Source organism: Arvicola amphibius, chromosome 9, assembly GCF_903992535.2.
Source record: "Arvicola amphibius chromosome 9, mArvAmp1.2, whole genome shotgun sequence".
Taxonomy (NCBI): domain Eukaryota; kingdom Metazoa; phylum Chordata; class Mammalia; order Rodentia; family Cricetidae; genus Arvicola; species Arvicola amphibius.
Genome location: NC_052055.2, coordinates 54,075,417 through 54,098,014, shown reverse-complemented (window position 1 = coordinate 54,098,014; position 22,598 = coordinate 54,075,417). Strand labels below are relative to the sequence as shown.

At 45.9% G+C, this 22,598-nt stretch overlaps 1 protein-coding gene across 3 annotated transcripts in view; it reads right to left on the bottom strand.

Annotated features, from left to right (window-relative positions):
- Positions 1-944: 944 nt before the first annotated feature.
- Positions 945-22,598, bottom strand: part of Ano6 (anoctamin 6) — a 175,484-nt gene continuing 153,830 nt past the window's right edge. For all 3 annotated transcript variants that reach the window (XM_038342219.2, XM_038342220.2, XM_038342221.2), the window contains 6 exons: positions 22,307-22,404; positions 17,160-17,290; positions 14,016-14,221; positions 10,073-10,275; positions 8,479-8,584; positions 945-3,958 (listed from right to left, as the gene is read on the bottom strand). In XM_038342219.2, the coding sequence (XP_038198147.1) occupies positions 3,752-3,958; positions 8,479-8,584; positions 10,073-10,275; positions 14,016-14,221; positions 17,160-17,290; positions 22,307-22,404 (951 nt within the window). In that variant the 3' untranslated portion in view covers positions 945-3,751. The remainder of the gene's footprint in view (positions 3,959-8,478; positions 8,585-10,072; positions 10,276-14,015; positions 14,222-17,159; positions 17,291-22,306; positions 22,405-22,598) is intronic.

Below are 22,598 nucleotides of genomic sequence, written 5' to 3'. Positions count from 1 at the left end.
GGTATGGCCTTTGTTAAAGGAAATGTGTCACTGTGGGGGGGGGAGGATTTTGGGGTCTCCTATGCTCAGGCTATGATGGAGGACTCTCATTGGTTAATAAAGAAACTGCCTTGGCTTTTTGATAGGGCAGGATTTAGATGGGTGGAGTAGACAGAACAGAATGCTGAGAAGAAGGGAAGTTAGTCAGATGCCATGCCTCTCCTCTCTGAGACAGAGGCCATGGAGCCAGCTGCCAGGTCAGACATGCTGATTTTTTTCCGGTAAGCCACCACCTTGTGGTGCTACACACATTATTAGAAATGGGTTAATCAATATGTGGGAGTTAGCCAGTAAGAGGCTAGAGCTAATGAGCCAGGCAGTATTTAAAAGAATACAGTTTCCGTGTAATTATTTCGGGGCATAAGCTAGCCAGGCGGCCGGGATCTGGGCGGCAGGAACACAGCTTGCTGCTCCTCACTACAAGGCCATACCCAGTGAGACTCACAGTAGCTTCTGCTGCGTGTGGATCAAGAGCTCCCAGCTTCTTCTCCAGCACTGCACACTGCCATGAAGATAAGGGACTAAGCCTCTGAAACTGTAAGCTGGCCTCAATTAAATGTTTTCCTTTGTAAGAGTTACTGTGGTCATTGTGGCTCTTCACAGCAAAAGAAACCGTAAGCAGGAAAGTGGCGAAAGCTGTCATCCCACTAGCAACTCTTGCACACCTGGTTTGGGGAGCAGGTAAGTCTTCAGCATCCCCGGATTTACAGGTTCAGTTCTTCTCTAGCAGCTTCTGTGGCTGAAACCCCATCCCTAATCTTTTAAGAAAGTCCATGTAACCACTGACCATAGAAAGTGACTTTAGAGACACAGAAGGACTTCCATTATCTAGGTGATACTTAACCAGTTACTGGCAAATCTCAGAAAGATTAGTAAGACAATTACACCTAGTTAGGCCACAGAACTTTGTTTGTAAAACTGAATTTATTAAAATGCTCATAATTAAAAAATATTAAATGCATAGAAATTAACAAACATCAGTTACAAACATCACACCGATGCTACACTGTATGAGAAGCATCATGAATTTCAGTTCCATTTTAGCTAAGCTGGGCACCGTTTCCACTTTCCAAACATAATGGGAACGCAAGGAGCGCACAAGACGTGTGTAACCAACACGTCACCTTCTGTCCCCAAGGCGAGCGAAAGTCCTATAAAACTCATGACTCATGGGCACTACAAAGGGAGAACTGGACAGACTTCTTACCAGATGGTCTTGTTTCCTTTCAAGACAAATCACAGCCTTCTATTTCTAATGGAATATCTAAAAGATCTGAGGAACGTTTAAAGAAAAATCCCCTGAGTATTGGATCTACTGCTTCAATTGATTATAAAATTCGAAGGCAATATAGAAGGATAGAACTTTTCTAGTGGTTAACGCCAGACAGGTGGAGGGCCAGATCCTTGCCCCACTGGCTACTGTCATGGTTTTCCTGGGTTCAGGGGCTACCTCACTGCTACTAGCAAATGCATATTGCCACTGCAGGTGTCCCCCACTCCTCTCCATCACCAACTTGGCACAGGTCTCACAGGAATGATACTGATGCCATGGGACCCTGCAGCTCACTGCAACTCAGCTTTTCAGCAACATGCTTGCTCCCTTTGGAAAAGCAGGTTTTTTTTTTTTTTGTTTTTTGTTTTGTTTTGTTTGGCTGTTTGTGTTTTCTTCTTCTGCCCACAGTGGCACTTTCTACACTCTCGGCTGAGGGATATAGATGAATAAATGCACATTTCGTTGAAGTTTCCTTTGTGTAGGCAGAGAGGAGGAAAGATGCAAAGATTTCCTTTCCTATGGCGTAAAGTGCGAGAACTTTCCGGCCTGCTAAAACCAGCACAGGCTCTGGGAGGAGAGATAACAGAGGGAGTGAGGAACTCCAGGGCATCTGGGTGGGGACAGGGAGTGGCACCTGGTGTCACCTGTGGAGTGAGGACATGCCTGGTATGGGGGGAGCCACCATTTCTGTCTCAGCATAGTCAGACACTGTATGGCAGCTCCTGGACTCCGTACAGTACAAGGGCGGTGGGCAAATATTCCCGCTGACACACTGGGCTACTCAAAAGCCCAGAACACTGCTTTGATTAACTATGTTGATACTCTAAGCCGTTCAGGGAGGACATTTAAAACTGCAGCCCAGAGAGGCAGCCTCTAAACCCATTCGCTTTCCTTCCATTGGCTCCGGGGCACCCAGGCATCTCACACCATCCTGTAGGCAGAGGCCCATCTCAAACGGTGTGAGGCAGGTCCTCCCTTCTTCACCCAGCACTGACCTCGGTCATCTGTTGCCAAGAGTGCAAGGTATAGCCACGTCTCCTGTAGGTCTACTGGAGGAAAGCTGAGGAGGTATAGGCCGCAGAGCTCAAGAAACCGCTCAGGTGAGCAGCAGAGAGGGCAAGGCACCAGGAGGCTAGGGTTGAGCAGCAAGCCACCAGCAGACAAAACAGCCCTTCCCTTAACTGCCTGATGGCCTGAGAGGAGGCTGGGGGCTCTAGTTAAATCCAGGGCCTCTTCCGCCAAAGGGCACTCATCTGGGGAGATGTCTCCAGCACAGCTGGGACTACCCTGTGAGTGAGCGGGCCTAGGAAATGAACAAATGGCAAGGAAGCTGTTCACTGTGGCAAGCAGAAAGGTCAGGAGGGCTCCCAGTGTGTGACGCTGGCCACACGGGGAGGATCACAGGACAGGGCTAGTCAGCAGGCTGTTGGCTGTTGCGCTGACCACGCCCATTGTCTTCGGGGGGGATGGGCCTGTTCAGTGAGCTGAGCAGAAGGCTACGGTGATTGGTAGTGCCTTCCTTCTGTATTGGGTAAGTCAGTTTGCACAAAGTTGATGGGCTTACATTTTTCAGCCCATTTTGTTGATAACAACACAGTCACAATCATCTGATTATCATTTTTCCCCAAGAAACTTACATAATCAAGAAGAGGTAAATTAAACGTCCAGATCAGTACAAGTTACTTTTTCCTACTTTCTCATCTTATTCCCTTAAGGTCTGCAGAGCAGCCAATGTCGATCAGACCCAGAGCATGCTGGGAGTGCCATTAGAAGGCAGTTGTCACTGCGGAGTGACAGGGACAGGCTTCATTCAAAACCCTCTATCTTCATATTTCTTGGAGGTGGAAATGCAGGCTGAAGTGAGGACGGAAACTGCTTCTTACGCCACGAGGTCTCCTTCCTTAGGGCTGTAGTAAGACACTGAAATACTGTGAACTCGTCAGTCTACCTGGCACCTAATATGGCATCCAGACTCGATTCTGAGCTGGCTATTGTTAATAACACAAAAGCGATTAAGGCTGAGGTATGCCTGGTCTTTGGTGATGGGACTGTCAGGACGGAATAGGTGTGGGGTAGCGTTGGCAAAATGCAATAATTAAGCACAAGAAAGTGCTTGAGACCAGAAAAGCAAAGTCCCCAGGAAGGACTCAAGCATGCTTCGAGGCTTTCTTTTGTTACTAAAATTCTAATTTATCAAAAAAGGGGGGGGGGGCATATTCAGGTTTTCCAGGTAGGTAGTTTTATGCCTTTCTTGAGCAAAGGTTTCCATTTTTCAGTTCCAACACTGCTAGCGGAAACTGAAAGACAATATGGCAGAAATGGGCACCGTCGTCGAGACTCCCGTTTGCCTAAGTGACTGGACAACATCCTCTTTAGTGGTTCATGACACGTCGACAGCTGACAGGCTTTAAAGTGCTTCTCGGGACATCAAACTCTCTGTCATTCGAGTTTGGGTCGCACGCTGTTGTCAACCACTTCTCCCATCCTCTCCGCTATAAGTCCCATGTTTTTGGTCAGGTCTTTGAGGTGGCTCTCGTGAAGCAGCTTTTGCGTGAGGTATTTCTCCCTCTTGATCTTGCTCTTCGTGATTTTCGACACATCTGGAATTGCATACGAAATGAAAAACTTCACGGAGTAGATGATATGCTGAAGGAGAGAGGGAAGACAGTGTTAAAGGAGGCACCGAGCTCCTCAAGACTGTCGTCCTGACAGTGTGTCGGGACAGGACAGATACCGTAGTCGTTCAGTCTCAAAGCAACCGCATGTAATGAATGACCTGTTAGCGTTCATACAGCCTGTGATTCTTTTTTTTTTTTTGGCACGCGGAGAGGACTGTATCCTAGCGTGTACATCCTCATCCACTTACGTACTACTTATAAAGCTGAAGGCAAATGAATTCCTGTCATCCAGAGCATGGGAGACTGAGTCTGAGGCCAGTCTAACCTATGTAATAAAAAACAATAATAAAATGACTGCCTCCAAATCCTCCGTAAGTTACAAAGTCCGGCCACAGACAGGCTGCTGTATTTTGTATAGTTTTCCCTGTTCCTTTCCCAAAGGTCAATATTATCCTATATTTTCGTATTAACAGTGCCCTTGTGAATATGTAGCTTCTTGAACCTTCTCTGTAAGTTTAAGAGCCCGAAGCTAGAGGGGGCGCTGCTGAGACACTTGGACACATGAAAGGCCAGGTTTATAAAGTAACAGAGCCCTTTCCCCAGCAGTTGCCCTGGCTTGGCTGGCACCCAGAACTTTCCCGAGGAGTTACACTGGCCTGGCTCGTACCAGCAGCAGGCAGTTTCAGCAATGCTTCCTCTTGTCAGCATTGGTGGCATCCCATTTTTTTTTTTTAAAAACTTGCTAATTTTCTGATTTACAAGTGGACCATGACTGGTCTTGCTTTGTATTTCTGTGCTTGCTAATGCAGTTAAACTTCATGTGCTAGTCTCCATTCTAAAAAGTCCTGTTGGTTGTGTATCTTTGGTGTACAAAAGGGATAAAGATGAGTTGCCATGAAAACACTTAAAAATGGATTAAGATGAGTTTCCATAAGAATACATTAAAAAATGGATTGTGCCTAGTTTCAAAGAAGTGCTTAGAGCTTTGGGGGAACCTGCAACAGTGCAGGCCCCTTGAGTGTGACAGGACGCTGAACACATCACAGAGACGTTACGCCGAGCAGTTTGCACATAAATCACTCGGCAAAGGGTTTAAGGGGCAAGGGAATATGCAGGTATCAGGAGGGCAGAAGTCAGGGCAGGGGAAGCTTCCAGAACATGATCTGGAATGGCAAAGCTGGAAGGAGGAGCGATGGTGAGAACCACAGACATAACTGGATGGCACCACAGAGGCTCTGGCTTTTGCTCTGAGATCTCCAGGTAGAGACCAGTTCCCAGCCAGGCAAGAAATGATGGTGCCTCTGGCCTGGTGGATCTTGATTTCCATACAGTTTCTCCAAAGGCCTGTGTTGAAGGTTGGCTGCCAGCCTGCAATTTAATTGAGGGGATGGGATTTGGCAGGAGGTTAGCTTATTGAAGGGGACACTGGGACTCTACCCCTACTTATTGGCTGCCACGAGGGGACTGGCTTCCTCTCCATAGCATTCTCCTGGTTTGGGTGCCACCTCAGCAGAGGCCCAAAGGAAGAAACTAACAGCCGGAATAAACCTGCTAGTATCGCTATAGCATCATGAAGCTAGCCAACACATGGGGAAAGCAGGCAAGGCTTTAAGAAGAGGCCAATGGCCTACTGTTGAGGAGAAAGCCAACAGGCTTGGATGCGGGGTGAGAGAAAAGGAAAAGGGGCACAAAGGACTCTAAGAACGCTGTCCGAGCATCTGGCCAGATGAAGATGTTACAGCGCAGAGGAGTAGACCGTGTTTGGGGCTAAGGGAGAGTCTGGGCTACACTAGGGTGGGTATGAGAACTCATGGGAGTAAGGCAGCTGTCTGGAGGGAACCAGGCAGACAGGTTTGGTGGTGGCGCTGGGCTCTGGGGGCCGAGGAGAGAAGCTTATGTTTCTCATCCTAGAGGCACGATGACAGGCTATTTGGGTTTCTTCTGCTAATGTGATGTATCCACTGATACAGACTTACCCCAGTACCATTTTTAGTGCATCCCACAGCTTCGGCACACTTGTTTCCACTATCATTTGCTTAAAAGTTAAAAGAAAAAAATCCCTTCTTAATTTCTCTGCCGGTTTGTTGGTTGTTTGCGAATACGTCATTTAATCTCTGTGCACGTGTACTTTCCCAGATTTTTCTGATTAATTTCTCATTTAATTGCACTGTCCTCGGGAAAGCCACTTGATATGATTTTAATTTCTAAAAATGTGCTGAGACTTGTTGTGTGGCTTCCCGGGTGACATGCCCTTGGGGATGCTGCTCTGGAGAGGAGCAGAATGCATGCATTACCCCGGGCGCAGTGCAGTGTTTTGTGGGTGTCGGCCAGGCCCACTCGGTCCAGAGTGTGACCTAACTCTGCAGCTTGTCATTTTTCGCAGAGACGGCCGAAGGTGTGGGTTGATGAGCGGCTGTCTTTGACTGACAGCCACTTTTCCCTTTGAGCACACAGATCTTCTTTTTTATACCAGAAGATAGGCTACTGCGGATGCATTGTCTAGCGTTGTTACTTCCTTTGGCTGAACTGACCCTGTTATCATTCTCACTTTCCCCGCTCTATTTTTCTTTTAAGTGTTTTCCTGGAGCTGAACGGAGACGCTTCATGGAAGAGTGAGAAGCTGCCTGTGCTGTGCTCACAGCTGGGTAACATGGGTGGAGACATTGTTAAAGGAATTCACTACCAGACAGACTGGGCGATGGTCACTACAGCCAGAGCAGAGGTCAGTGACTTAGGCAGCGAAGGAACGGCTAGAGCTGAGAGGGAGAAGGGAGGAGAGAAAGGGGAGTGTGGAGAGCAAACACTGCCACGGCTTTGGGGACCCTGACCTCACTCAGGGAAGAGCAGTAGAGTGGAGTTGGGGAGTGCAATAGGGAGCGGCAACCAGGTGTGATGGGAGGGGACAACAGAGGAGGGGCAAGACTCATCTTCTCCAAATTCATCTCTGTAGAGGTGGCTAACATTCACAGGCAGTGGGTTTCATTTCTGGTTAAAGCCAACATGGTGTGATGCTGTTTTTTAAAAATATCCTGTCAGTTTACTATACACATTCTACAAGATTCTACAAGGACCTCTATTTATGAGCTGATGAGAAAGGCCTTAGTGTTCCTTTCTTTTCTCTTTAGAGTTTTGGATTTTTTTTCTTTGTTTTGTTTGAGGCAGGGTCTCACAGTGTAGCTCTGGCTGGCCTGGGACTCACAGGGGTGAGGCACCTCTGCCTCCCCAGCGCTGGTATAAAAACATGCCGCTGTGTCCAGCAGTTTCCCCCTCTGTGTGTACGCTTGTCTGTGTCTAGGATCTAGCCAGCGGTTCCCAACCTGTAGGTTGCGACCATCGGAAAACACACTTTTCCGATGGTCTCAGGAACCCCCGACTATAAATTTATTTTCATTGCTGCTTCATAACTGTAATTTTGCTCCCAAGTTGTGTCTCAGTTCCTACATCATAATGCACATATTTCCAATGGTCATGATGCACAGGTTGAGAAGTTCTGATGTGGGCTATTCTAGCCTCCCAGAAGTGAGGGAAGACTTCCTCATCTGTGTTCTCTGAAAGTCTGTCATCACTTCCTGTAAAGGCCTGTGGCTCACCAGTGCCGGCTTCTGCTGTGGAAACATTTCAGTTGTTCCCTCTCGCTGCATTTACAGTTTAGGTGAGCACTCTGAGGTACCAGAGCTGTCCCTGCCAGCTCTGTGGTTGCTGCAGAGAATCCTCCCCCATTCTAATCTGTTTTCTTGCTCAGTCACCTGACTCTTTTCTCTGCCTCCTATCTTTGGTGAGTCGCGTCTTCCTTTATGACGTATGTTGTACTTTCTGCTCCATGTCCGACACATTTTGTCTACTACGGAAAGTGTTCCTCTCCTCCGTCACCCATTTTCTTTGGTGTTTAAAAAAAAAAATCAGATTGCAAAGTCCCAGAATTTGTTGGATTGGTGTTTATACACGACAGAAAACTTACCTATAGCGGCTTAAACAAGCAAGGGTTGATTTCTTTCTTTGCACAACAAATTTTGAGGCTTTGTAATTTGTTACCAGTTAATCCAAGACATTGGCTAGCTCAATTGACAGCCTACAGCTGTGTCATTTTCTTAGCACTAATTTTACAGAGAGAGAGAGAGAGAGAGAGAGAGAGAGAGAGAGGGAGGGAGGGAGGGAGGGAGGGAGGGGGGGGACTAGAAGGAGTTGGTGTGCTACTTGCAGCAGCTGGAAACAGACACATCATAGCCTCATGGGCAAAGGCCTTTCATAACCCAACATGCTGTTCAGCTCCCCAAAGGATGAGAGACACCCCATTAGGACTGTGTTAAGTGGAATGGAATTTCCCTCGACGTGGCCCGTTTTTTAACATTTAAAGCAGATGGCCATTTCATTCAGAGCGTTATGGAAGGTCTGTTCTCAGGCCAACACTGATTAGTCTGTGTCCTAAGACAGTCACTAGAAAGCAGTAAGAAGGAAGGGCGATTCACTTCACAGAGCTGCCAGTACATAAAGGACAGAGATGGCCAGGGTACACGCAAGGCCGTCCCTCTCAGAGCACACTCCTCTCACCTCCATGACAATGATAAAAGCCAGCTTGGCGGCAATCACGTGCCAATAGTAGATGTTGTGTTTATACTCTTGTGGGTGCCCGGGTGGGTTTCGGAAGTCACGGTACCTGAAAACACAACCAGGCATGTTAGCAGACAAATCTTTTTGATTACTATTGCAAACAAGAACCCAGTTTAAAACCAGAGTCATCCCTGACACAACGATTTTTAAGGGGACATCACAGACATCTCACTTAAAGTTCAAATACCGGGAGAAAATTAGCCCGTAGTACCTTCCTGAGCGTGTGATCAGAAAATGATGGCTCGTAGCTGTGTAAAATAAGGTGCATCTCTATAAGGTAACAAAGTATTTACATATTTTTTCACAACTTTATCTCTGCTTTCTGAAAAGACATTAAACAATTTAGCTATCTTGGGCATCAGACCTGACATTTCCATAAGGAATCATCAGGCCGACTGGGTTATACCACCCAACACCACCTGCAGGTTAATCTTTCACCTAACTCTGTTGTCCTCATCAGGCTGCCCGCTTCTAATTTTTTGGCTGTAAACTATTAGACCCACAAGACTGCAGTTGCTGAGATCGGAATATGTACAGTCCACTTGGAACAGTTGTTTTGCTCTGATGTCTTCGTTGTGTTATTGAAAATCTGAACCCGAATGGCTCTGAGCAGTTGAATTAAATAAATCTGCGTTTAAGAATCTGTAATAAGAGAGAATCAATTTCCATGAGCTACCTGTTCAACAAGCTACCAACTGGTAAGTGAGATAGGGTGCTCTATCCATGTTGACCTCCCAGCCACCAAAGCAGAGCACTGGAGACACCCCATTGCATCCATCTTTATGCTGTTGCTCAGTGAGGTGCCAGAGGGTCATCATTAGCTTTGGGCTGTCCTTAAGCTGTCTATTTCTCTTTTGTTTCACTGCTGGGACTAGAACCCAGGGCCATGCCCATGGGAGGCAAGCGCTCCTACCGCTGAGCCACAGCCTGCATGCTTCTTTCTCCCTTTTTTCCTTCCTTCCTTCCTTCCTTCCTTCCTTCCTTCCTTCCTTCCTTCCTTCCTTCCTTCCTTCCATTTTATTTTGCTGAAATAGTTTTGCTTTGTATCCCAGGGTGCCCTTGAACTTACTATGTATCCCAGACTTGCCTCCACTAAAAGCAATTCACCTGCAACTACCTCCCCGGTGCTGGGGTTGCGGGCAGGCACGACTACTCCTGCTTTCATGATTTGTGCAAGCTCAGCAAGAACTACGAGCTGAGCTACATTCCCCAGCCTCATAAGGCAGCCTTAGAACCGAGTGATTTCAACGTGTAAAACTCTCAGCTGTCTCCATTTCTAGAAGCACAGGCTCCTCGCCTCTGTCAGTTATGATGTGTCCATTTGAAAGCCTTTCAAATTTGGTTTAAAAGTTCTGCACTTGGTCTTTGTTAGCTTTGTTTTGCTTGTTTGTTTCTGAGTATTACTGAAAAGAAAACCGCGTGAAAACCGTCCCTTAACACAGACTGAAATGATACCAGACAGAATCTTATCACACATACCAAAGAGGCTTTCATAAGACGAAGTCCAGTTTTAGATGGAGAAATCCAAACTTACCTGCACAAGGTATAGTCGCCAAGTCCAATGTATGGGTTTTCTTTGTCTGCATTCTTGAAGTCGGTGATGTTGAAGACAGAGAGAGTGTTGTTGATGTAGCCGTCCATGGTGTAGGAACTGTGGTCCCCATAGGGAGGGATGGAGAAGGACCAATAATACACCAGGCGGGGGATCATGTCTGATGTGAAAGCAATGATCATGGCCTGTGTTGTGGAAAACAAGAGAGGAACTGTTAACTTAGTCACCATGGCTCACTGTAGGGCAGAATTTTACCAAGTTGTGATTCTAAGTGTGAGGTATACATATTCTAAGTGTGAGGTATACATATTTAAAGTAGAAGACACTTTGGCAGGAGGTCCCCCATTCTAAGGGAGACATGACGGAAAGGCCTGATAACTTGCTTGCTGAGCTTGGGAGATATGTTAAACACCATTGGTTGAGAATAACTGTACTGTGGCACCATGAAGAACAGGACTGGCTTGCATAACTTGTGTGTAAATCCGTGCTGCTCAAAGTCGTAATATCTAGTTAACCTTAGAGCTCTACCTGAGACAACCAGAAGTCTGTCATAATTTAGAATCGGCATGCTCTTGTGATATATTGTATTAGGAAGATAATCTTGCTTTATTAACTTATTTGTAGAATAAAGAATTTACACAAAACTGATTTTTTTCATAAAAATCACTTGTCTTTCTCAAAGAAGAATGAGAAGTGAATAAAATACACCTCTCTTGATGCATAGTTATAAAATGGCCACTAACCTCACACTCCTTACCCCCAAGGTATCTTAGACTTACTTAGACAATCCATGGCCTGATAAACTAGACTGGGTTTATTCTATTCCTCAGTCAGGAAACAATGCCAGCTTTAAAACATCTAATCTGAGCAGCCAAACTTCCGAAAGATTAACTGGATAAAGTTCTGAAATCATAAATTATCATATAACACGGTTTAGCATGTTTCTGCATAGGAGGAGTAAACAGGTCAATTGAGTCCGTGTCTATCCCCAGGCAGAATCAGATTAGGCCGAAAGCCTATTTAGAACTACATGGACCTTCCCCAGAGATCTTTAATTTGGGCTTTCAACTCTGGTATGTGAAACTGTATGCACTTTAGGCCACTCACCAACTGAGCACAAGAATAGACATGTTTTTGGTGCAAAGCGATTTTTAATAGTATTCCTCTGGACACATGGTTTAGTTGCAGGGAGACCACAAACTGACCAACAAGATCCAGGCAAAGCAAGCTAATTTCCTTGGTTTCTACAATGTGAAGAATCAATCACCCCCCCCCCCCCCCCCCCCCCCCGAGTGTATGCGTGCCTGTGTATCTGCTTGTCAGCAGTGAGGTGTGTGTGTGTATATATGTATCTATGCATGCATGCATGTGTGTCGCTTGTCAAGAGTAAAGTAAGACAAGAAGATATGGCATTTGCCAGACTTCAGTACATGAAGTTATCCTGCTATCATTTAGCTCAATATTATCTTTTCACAGAATGACCAGAAGATGTGCTTCAGGAAAGTAAAAATTCCAAGAAAAAAAAAGAAAATTCTCTCATTTTCCAACAAGGCACCTTTTCTCCTTGAATTGAGCTGCTCTGACACACACTGCAAGAATACACATAACATAGCTTGCCTCATTTCCCATGCTGTTCGACACACAAGTTCCATTTATATCAAAATAAATTAAAATTGCTCTTCAATAGCAGATGCTCTGGCAAAGCACAACAATGTCAGCTGCGCTTATTTCTGGAACCATCAGCCTTAACTCAAATGACTTCACAGCACACGTCTGCTTGGCGTCTCCTACCTTGGTGGCCTCTCTTTCTTCTTTTGTACACGCTAGGTTGGGACTACCATGTGGGTGTTGCAGGGGGAGGGTTATATAAGTAGGGTAACAGCTCCTGTTTCACTGTTACCTGTATGCATATTTACAATGCATTTATAAGTGTAACAAATGCTAACAGTGTGGAGCGAAGGGTTTTCCATAGTTTAATAAACAACACAAATCTAGTAAAGGGCTTTGTTTAGCGTATATTATAAAAAAATAACCAGCAGTCCCAATTAGTTGGTGTGTGTGTGTGTGTGTGTGTGTGTGTGTGTGTGTGTAAGCCTGTGTGAATATACACACACACTCCCACTCCCACAGTGCTTTGGCAACCCAGTCAATCCCCAATCTGTGCTCATGGAGTAGAGCCATGGCATGGACAGAGGGAAAAGGTGTCTAACACAATCACTCCAGAATACTCGAGGAATCAGGAATTTGAACCAGATCAATTTTTTTTTGTTTGTTTCTGAAGGTCAAACAAAAACCCTTTTAGTTTCAAACCTTCCTGCCCAAACTCCCTAAAGCACACAGATCCACGTTCCTGCCCTGCCTAACGTACTGTAGCGTACTGGCTGTGCCAGATTCGTGCTTTCTTGACTGTAGCATTTGAAAGGCCTTGCTGCCATGGCTTTAAACATCACTCTTCATTGTGAAGTAGGCACTGAAGCTAGGGGCTATTTGGGTGGAAAGAAACTGATTTAATTCATCATTTCCCCAAAGCTAGAGGTAGGCTGCAATTCAGAAAACTCGTGGGGGTGGGGTGACAGCTGTGTTTCACATAACTTGTTCATTGTATCCAGTCAAGGGGTGACGGTTTTGAGGTTCCTCTTGGTGCCTGTCAGGGTCCTCAGGGAGCTGCGTTAATGATGTTGGGTAATGAAGTTAAACAGCAGCAACTATGTGAATGGGGACCAGGCTCTGTGTGTCTGCTGTAGCTCACCGACTTCCCAAACCATGCTGAGTACAGAATCGTTCATCTAACGAATATAAAACGGGGCTCTGAAGTGTACAGAGCCAGGATCACACAGCTCAAGCTGTGGCGTGGGAAGTGGAACTCAGATGGCCTGACTTCACAGCCACTTCCCTCTTCCGGAGCCCGAGACAGACACTGCCTCTCCCTCTTCTGCTTTCGCAGGGGTTAGTTCATGGGGACTCAGCAACTGTGGTTTAAGAAGCTAAAATTAAAAAAAATCATTTGCTTGGCAAGCTGGCCTGGTGAGATTGGTGGTGAAATATGGGTAGAAATAACCCTGGTTTGGAGGGTATTTGTAGGCAAGAGATCCTTTAATAGGCTGGCATTAGGCTGCTCGGCCTACGCCCAGATACACAGCCTGTACAGACTGTAGAAGCCATTTGTGTTCTTTCCCAAGGATGCTGCAGCCATGGCGCAGAGACTGCCCCACCTCCCGTAAGAGCTGTTTCCCTGGAGACAAGAAGGTAACTAACACCCTGTTAGGATGGCCAATTTCTCCTTCATCACAGTTAATATTCTATTCTATTCTATTTATTTATTTATTTTTGGTTTTTCAAGACAGGGTTTCTCTGTAGCTACAGTTAATATTTTAAAATGTCATTTTTAGAATATATAGTGATAATATGGTAGGATGCTTTTAGATTTCTTGGATGCCAAATGAACTCCTATCTATATGTGTTTAAAAGCACCCTTTGGTGATGCCTCTTACGTCATATATGAGTCAAAAGTGCTAATACTTATCACTCCGTTTCTTTGGATAAAGACTTCAGCAGGGGAGAAACAGTACTACCTGTGGAGGATGTCCAGATGTGGTGAGTCAATAATAATCACAAACAATTAAAATATATTGTAAAAGGATAGTCGCACAGCAGCTAAAAGCCATCCTGGGGGCTAGAGAAATAGCTCAGATAGCTCAGTTCTTGCTGAGAACACTTGCTGTTCATGCAGAAGACCTAGGTTCTGTTCCCAGCACCTGCATGGTGGTTCACGACCAGCTGAAATTTCAGTACCAGGGGCTTCCACATCTTCTTCTGGCCTCACGGAGCACCAAGCACACATGTGGTCCCCATATAAGCAGGCAAAACACCCAGACCATAAACACAACAGTGGGAGGAATACCCTGACAATCCCGGAACTACTCACATTGGTCACCACAGCCAGGATGGCTATTCCTTGCATGATGGGCTGCCACGCGCCGATGTCCCGGGCTTTCTCTGGCACCATGCGCCTATACTGAGTTGTTAGCTTCCACGCATCCACTCTTATTTCCAATATATTGTTCACCAGGGCCAGCAGGGGAGCCAGTGGAAAAGAGGCCACAAATAAGGTGACGAACCCAAATTGAATAACTGTCAATGGAACGGACACACATCATGGAGGGGAGGACAGACGGCAGGACAACGTATTTCCCTTCACTCTCGTAAAGAAAGATAAAGGCAAACAAAGAACCCACCCGAGTGAGGGGACACATTCACAGCCAATCACAACGCAGCGCTCACAACGAGACGGATTAAACAAGATGCAGTTAGGGAATCTAGGAAAGGAGACTAAGTACAGCTTATTTCCTCCACACGTGTCCACTCAAAAGAAGCGCCATGTTGAAGCTCTTTGAGTCAACCAGTTACCTCTTGGTAACACGGTCGTGGCATCCTAAGCATATTGGCCCCTTTTCATGTGAAGATACTATCAGAAGCAGATCACGGCTTAGGGTTTTAAAATAGAACAAAGTGGAAGTATCTAGTAATAAAGGAGAAACAGAAATGTGTGGCTGTGAAGACCATGCTCAGGGAATGGGGGAAGTGTGCTAGCAACAAGCAGACTATGAGCTACAATGAACCTTTTCCCCCTTGAATTGCTTCTCTCAGGGTATTTTAACTCAGCAACAGGAAATACATGAAAATAGCCATCATTCTCTTGACTTTGGAAAATTAGCTTGGAGATGGGTCGAACTAACAAAACAAAGATGGAAGAGGCAGCCCAGAGACACGGGGCTCACTGCGTCACTTTGGTGCCCTTCACTATGCCATCCGCCAACTATGAAGATGTCACCAAGGAGATCTGTGTCTATGACAGATTGAACCTATGTTCCAAACAGTATCTTCAGTTTCCGGTCTTAGGGTCAATTGCTGTTCTTCTTTTATGTTCTACACCTTTAAGTTCTCAGGGTGAGGACCTAGCACTCTGCCAGGCAACTTTGGCTAATATCCCAGAATTATTCAATCTCCATTCATGGGGAAATGTACTAGATAGAAAACAAAAACTTTGCTAGCAGCAGTAACAACAAGGACAGAAATTATAGGGCGCAGAGCCTCCGAGGGCATTGAGAGTAGGCAGGGCAATGCAAATGTAAGACTGAGTAGCAGTTGTATACATGCTTCAAGGTCAACAAATATCCGGGAGTACTAGTAAGTACTGGCGCTTGGTAGCTGAGTCTAGCAGGGGGAGAGGCATTCATGTATGCATAGGATTATGGCAGCCAGGGCTGCTTGGCCCTCCAAGAGCAGCCATGCAGAGGGGAGAGCTGACCCGCTCTGCTGAGGTTCATCAAGAGCCAGTCAGGCAGGAAAGAAAGGGAAAGAGACATGGTCGGTGGAAGGCACGGGCCACCTGTGGGAAGGTGGCATTGCTGGTGAGTGTGGGAGGACACTGTGAAAGTCACCTCGGTGTGACACCACTCCCAGAGATAATATTTATTTTCAGAGAAATGAAACAAGGACTCAAATGGCACTGAAAATGTTATCTTTCTCAGCCTCTAAGGACTTAACACAGATTCCACTGTGTTACCAAATACAAAGTAACATTGTCTGTGCTCTGGAACTCAGGAAGCTTTCTAAGTCACTGGGAATTATTGGGATGGTTATAAAGCATGGTAAGAAATCTCAGAGTCTGTCTACAGCAGCTGTTATGATAGCATATATCGTGCATGTATTATAGAGTAGGATGAGACCAAATTAATTAGTTCATAACTATTTAACAGGCCCATGAAACTTGAAACTTCTGTTCGGCTTCTCCCCAAAGTGTAACTATGTAACCTTTCCCCTTAATGCCATTCATTGAACTAATCAATTGGGGGAAAAATAACCTCCTCTGAAGTCTTTGTGCTGGGGAGAGGCTCAAATAAATAACATTCTGTGCTGGGGAGCGACTACTATTAATGCTGATAACGGCTCTGGGAAGAGAAAGTTAGTAGCTGTCTTGCGATCCATTCCGTACTGATGCTGTGCCCTTAATAAAGCCCAATCTTGATAAAAAAGCAAAAGCAAATTTTAAATCTGACCCCAGGCTGATATGCACACAAAGTGGACTGTTTACTTACCCAGACAAATATTTGAGTGTTATGCATATTTTCTAGAAGATATTTATACATAGGCTATGATTAAATAATCTACCTCCTGTCTGCAAGAAGCGCTGTCCTGGCAGAAACAAATGCTATGCATATGCACAAGGCCAGTCAGGTTTTTATGCCTGTTTTTCTGTTTTCCCAAGCTTAAAAAATTGTGATTTGTTGCAAAGGTTAGGTCAAAGGGCAGAGATGCAAAATATGAAATGGTTAGTCATCCTTTTAGATATAAGCATGTCATTTACAATAGGAAGGTTAGTGTTTCTGATAAAAATCTGTTCTGAGATGCATCTATTCAAGGCAACAGAGCTCAAAACCATGTCCAGTTAATGAAGAAAGAGAGCCTATGTGAGCAGCTCACAAATGGACAAGACATTCAAGAAGGTGGGGCAGAGTCTGTGCCACCTAACTCCAGGACAGCCGAATGGCTCTTCTCTCATACAGTGGGTCAAGTCACCACATACAAACCCTGCCCAGAAGAAACGAGAGGCCATCTAGAGCAGGAGTGAGGTTTGAAAGGGGACAGGGACCCTTCCCGCCATGAGAGACCATGTTCTCACAGGCTGGTTCAGTGACTCTCTTCTTGCTAATAGCAGTGCCCGCATGGACTCTGGCCTAAGCTCAGTGAATCATAACTAACGACAGTGACTGGGGTTCATTCACAGACAGCACGGTCAGAATGCCTTGAGAACTCACAATGAAGAAGTACCTCAGGGAAAATTCCATTTCATTTCCTGGTAATAAATCCTTAGCTTTGAACAACATGAATACTAACAAAACCACACACAGACATCATATCTGAAAGTTTTGATTTTTCTCTGCTATATAATTCTGTCTGCTGGAGGAAAACATACTACCCATAGCGATATGCTAAGTAATTCTGTGGTTCGGCAACAGATTCCTTCAGCTCCAACACATACCCCAGCGGATTTTTACTGAATACTTACTCATTTCAAGATACTCATAGAACAAGCCCAGCTTGCCCATGGGCTGCAGATGGTAATCCTGTTCCCAACGTGGAGTTATGTTTTCTGACCCTGAAACTCTCTGATATCGTCCAATTAGATTCATGATCCATCTGCCAGGAAAAAAAAAATCAAATTATAAATCAGAACGAATATTGTCAGAGCCACATCATGATGTATTTCTTGCTGTCTCAAAATTGAATATGTAATCCTCCCAAGAAATTAGTTTCTCCTCTGCATGCTAAATATCTTCAGTTTTCCATTTTCTTCATTAAAAACATTTTTTTTCCTAGCATGAAAATTGTCGGTGGAAAAAAAAAGCCAAATTCAGCTAGTGGTACCTGCTGCAGATGAGTTCTGTTTGTAACTGGGTGCAGGGGGAACTGGGGATGCTCACATGGTGACAGTAAGTCTCAGGCTATGAACGGGACAAAGGACTGAGTAGCAGGGCTCGAACCTCCCGGCTAGGGGCCAGTGGCTACAGCCTGAGGCAGGAGCAGACCCGGCTTTGGCAGACAGCTCAACACAGAAGCTCTTGTGGTCTCCGGAAGGAGGAAGCAAGGCTGGAGCACTGGGTGGGGTCTAAGAGCGAGGACAGAAGTGTTTTTAGGGACGTGAGGGGCTACTGTAGAACACTAAGCACAACAATTATACACCAGGTCTCAGACTCAGCCTTGAAGCAAACAACGTCAGGACAAGGGAAGACATGTATGCCCTTTAGACCAGGGTGCGGAGCCAGCCCTGCACAGCGCTGCCCCTATCCAGCCATCTGCTTCCGCTTTCTGAACACCATGCTTCTTGTGTCCCTGATAAATGCTTCCCACCCTTTCCAGGGCAAGCTGCCTTGAAAGCAGACCTAAGATGGCAACAGAACTAGCCATGCACCTCCACCCCATCAAGAAACAGCTGGCTTCAAGTCCACACATGCATCTCCTATACTTCGGTTGTTAGACGACAGGTTTGCATGGGTCTGGAATTCTGACACCCAGGACTCATGGCGGGACTGTAAAGACAAACGCTACCAGAAAATGGCACAGCATTTAAGATTCGAGGTTGGTGAGAGGTGGCTCTTCTCCCTGCTGCTGGTCTCTCTCTCTCCAGCCTTCCTGAACCTCTGGTAAGGCTCATTCTCTTCCACAGAACACAGCCCCAGCTTCCCCATCTCTCCCCACTTCCTGTGTAGGAGGCTGGGCAAATGGAGGAACTCAGACTCGGATGCCCTTGAATCAGAACCCACATTCTCCGGCTTCCTAGCTGCTCTACTTTGGTCAAGTTAAAACATGCGGATGGACACTGGCCAGGGCTGATGCCAGGATTGATGGAATTCATGACAGGTGAGAGGGCAGCACATTTTCTCACAATCACAGGGCTTCCTGCTGGCCAAAACAAGCCAACTGGAAGAGGCTACTGAAGACAGAGCTATGATACTGGGACCTTGGTTTCAAGGTGTGAAATATTTGTGGACAGCAAAGCAAAGCCTCCTCTATGTCCATCCGAAGATCGGAGGAAGCACCAGAATCTGCGATGTTCCAGGAGCCCTAAACACAGGTGGTACCCAAGCGCCACGCCTAACTCAGCAGAGACCCCTCCTACCAAGCTGTCCTCCCACCTGACTCTTGGCCTGGCTTTAGGCCTCTTGCTCCATTCTCCTGAGTTGAATCCTCATCTCTAATAGAAACACATCCATTTTTGCCCTGAGTCTTTTGAGTTTTTTTCCTGTTGTTGTTTTGATTTTAAACAAAACCCAAACAGACCAAACAACAAAACCACACCTGGGCTGTGATTCTGGTGCCAGATCTCAACCTTGACTACACGTGAGAATTACCACAAATCTTTAAAAAAACAAAACACAATACCAAATGAACCCCACCAGAGGGCCTTTCCCTCTCTGGCCACGACAAGAATCAGAGGTTACAAAGTAACTTCTGTACAAATTTACCATAACATTAACAAAACACACACTACTAAACTTCCCTTTGCTAAGTTGTGATAATATTTTATATCTCATCTTCTCTTGGCCTTCTCAGATGTCACTGCCGCTTAGGTACATCCCACCCACCAGCACACATCCCTTGGGGGACATTTCACACCTGAAGTCAACGTTCTTGTGCAGCGTGAGTGTGTGAAGAGTGAGTATGGCCATGGAGGCCTCATCCACAGCCTCTCTTGAAGACAGGCATTTTCTACTGCAACAGCCCCTTCCCTGGTTATATAAGTGCAAGGTCATTTTGAAAAAATAAGAGCTACATAAAGGGGAAAAAATGTCACAGCCATCCCCTGGCTAAATATCTATGGACATTAATGTTCTAGGTGTTTTAGGGTCTTCATAACATTCTTTAGTGTTAACACCATCTTTTGTGAAGAAAAGAAAGTACTAGAATGCCCTGAATATCAGTGCTGGGATGACCTGAGGGCCGGCATTCTCAGGGTCCAGTAAAACACCGTATCATTTATTGACTCAAGTCAATAAATGCCCAGTGCCTGCTTTGTTCCTGGGACCAACCAACCTAGGTGTAGGCTCCGTTCAGTCTAGGATCTGAGTGGAATGAATGGTGTAGATCTGAAATGACCACGTCTAAGAAATTTTCATCAAATACCCTTGACATAGCGACCTCAAAGGGTAGCCATGATGGCTCTTCCCTGGCTCGAACATTCTTCAGAGCAGTGAGGTTCTGGGAGGCAGGGGTAACGGGCACCCACTGTACCGGATTCTGTGTGGAACCAAGACGCTAGTTCACACAGAAGCACAGCCCCAGGGACACTACTCTAATGGAGACTTGGCATTCTCAGGTCTTGGACCAGGGGAAGGAAATTAAAACGATGATGTCATTATCTTCGGCTAGAATGGAGATCTCTGTAATTGTGAGAGCAAGCTTACTTGAGGTAGGGATTAATTTAGGAAAGACGCCTTCCCCACTAACTTTTAAAACCTTAGAAAATAGCTCACTGTCAAGCAGTTTCTCGTCCAAAAAAATTCAGTGTGAAATAATCCACTTGGCTCAGAAAATGCTGCTTTAGTAGTACAAGAATGGGTTAAGTTTTCTTTAAATACATTTTCATATTGAAACAGCATGATTTGCGCATGACCTACTTTTACTTATCTGGAAAAACACGGCTATGAACTTGATGAAAGGGAGGGTTGTTTTCTGTGCAGCAGGATTAAAGTTATCTCACAGCTAAAGCTGGAATCCTTTCCTGGGACGGGAGTGTTGTCTTAGCTTTGAGAAGGACCTTGACAGCTCACACTCAAGAGGAAAAAGCCCCAGTGACGTGGATGCACAGAAACGCAGCCAGCTAGCTATCGCAGAGAGAACGAACAGAAACCTGGCGGTGCAAAGATCCAAGATTGAGGGCGGTAAGAGACAAAACTGCACGTGGCGGGGAACACAGTGAAGGACGCAGGAGGCTGTAGCCGAAACCAGGTGCTGAGTTGTGAGCAAGTCTATCCCACCGCATAGTGGGGTGGAAGGCTTTACAAAGGAAGGATTTGAATTCTGAAACGTAAATTCTGAGTTTACCTTTCTGCTTGAGTGAGCGGCTCGAGAGGCCTTAGGGCGAGGTGACACTCTACACTGCAGTTGACATGGAAGGGAAAAGGGTTCACGGAGGAGGTAAAGTAGTACAGGGGGGTCAGGTGTTTCGTGCAAGCAAAAATGGAAACCAGAAACTAGCTTGAAAAAGTCATCTTGTGGGGAGAGCATTGGCCTCCCAAAGTTAGGTTCCCTGCCCATCTCCAGAACATCTGAAGAGCACTGGGCTCTCTGGAAGCATTGACTAAAGGGCAGGAGACCATCCTGGATGATGTAGGAAGGGGCAGAGGCATGGCAGACAGCATCCCAAGGGAAGGGTCTGTCTGAGTAGCTGCAAGGCCAGGAAAGACAAATGCTGATTACCCGAGACCTTCTGGAAAGTCCCTGGCTACCCAGCACCCTGGTATTAGCTCAGTGAGACCCATGTTAGACATCTGACCTCCAGGACTGAAGGACTTCAAATCTTATTTTAACACATTAACTTCGTAATAATTTGTTAAATTGCAATGGAAAACTATTATATCAAGGGTTCTGTTTGCAGGAAATGCAGACGGTGCTGGGCTGTATAAGGTCCCACAATAGGGGCCTTGCTAACTATCTGGAGGGTAACAGTGCCCTGCTGCTCTTCTCATTCACCCCTGTGGTAACTGTTTCTGAAGCCTTGTAGATCACAGGAGATATCTGCTCTTGACAACACTGAGTCTGGAGTCATGGGATCCTGGAGTTGAACCTCTCACTGCCAGTGTGATCTTGGATAAACTATTTAACCTCTTTAAGCCACAGACCTTCATTAGCAAAAAGGAGATTAAAGTAAGATCTAGAAAAGTAAACTATATAAATGTATACACGCGCACATAAACATATACATGGAAACACAGAACTTGCTGCAGAGGCTGACACATATTAGGTGTGCAACACATTACTATTAACGACTTGTACATGCACGAGGGTGGGAATTCTATGTGGATGTGTGGTGATATGTACTTTACAGCTCTAAAGGCCGTTTCTCAAGGGCCTCTGCTGAGTCAGCCTAAGAGGCATGCGCCACAGCAGGTAGGATTTCTATTAAGTACGAAGATGACCGTCTTATAGAACTACCGTGTGTGCTTGTGTGCAAGCACACATGTGTACGCGCGCTTGTACAGGAGCGTGTGAAGTCCAGAGGCTGGCATTAGGTGTCAGTCGTCACTGAGCTTTTTCCAGGCATGGTCTATCATCGATCCCAGAGCTTCCAGATTCAGCTATGCTCACTGGCTGCCCAATGAGCTCCGTGGATCCTCTCGTCTCTATCTCCGCAGCGCTGAGGTTACAGGTGTGTACAACAATGCCTAGTTTTTCACATGGGTCCTGGGGATTCCCAACTCCAGCCTTCATGCTCACACAGGAAACAAATTGCAACTGGGCCATCTGATGAGGCCCCGCATATAATCATTAAACACGTATAAGCCACTGGTGAGACCTTCTTGTCTAGAGCCATTAATTTCAATGGATGCTAGTCTGCTTGAGGGATAGACGTATGGCAATGTGAGTACATTACTTCAGTGGGTGGGCTGACCTGTCCCCCGTCCTGACACCCAGGACCACATAGCTAGTACTCACGGGAGCAGCACTTCTTGTATGTTATTCCAGATGGCCTTGCCCCCCATGATGATTGTCAGCTGTGTGGTCAGTTCCAGGAGACAGCCACCTGGGTCACACTGCATGTTACAAAGAGAACAACACTCAGATTTCAGGTGTATAATTTGCAAAGGGGCATTACATTAACATCTCTGTCTGTGCTCTTAGGCTAAAAATAACTCAGAAATACACAAGGAAGTCACTGCTCATCAGGCAGCTGAGGGAAAGCAAGCGGCAGCTTCAACTGTCAAGAGAGCAGCACGATGCTGTTTTC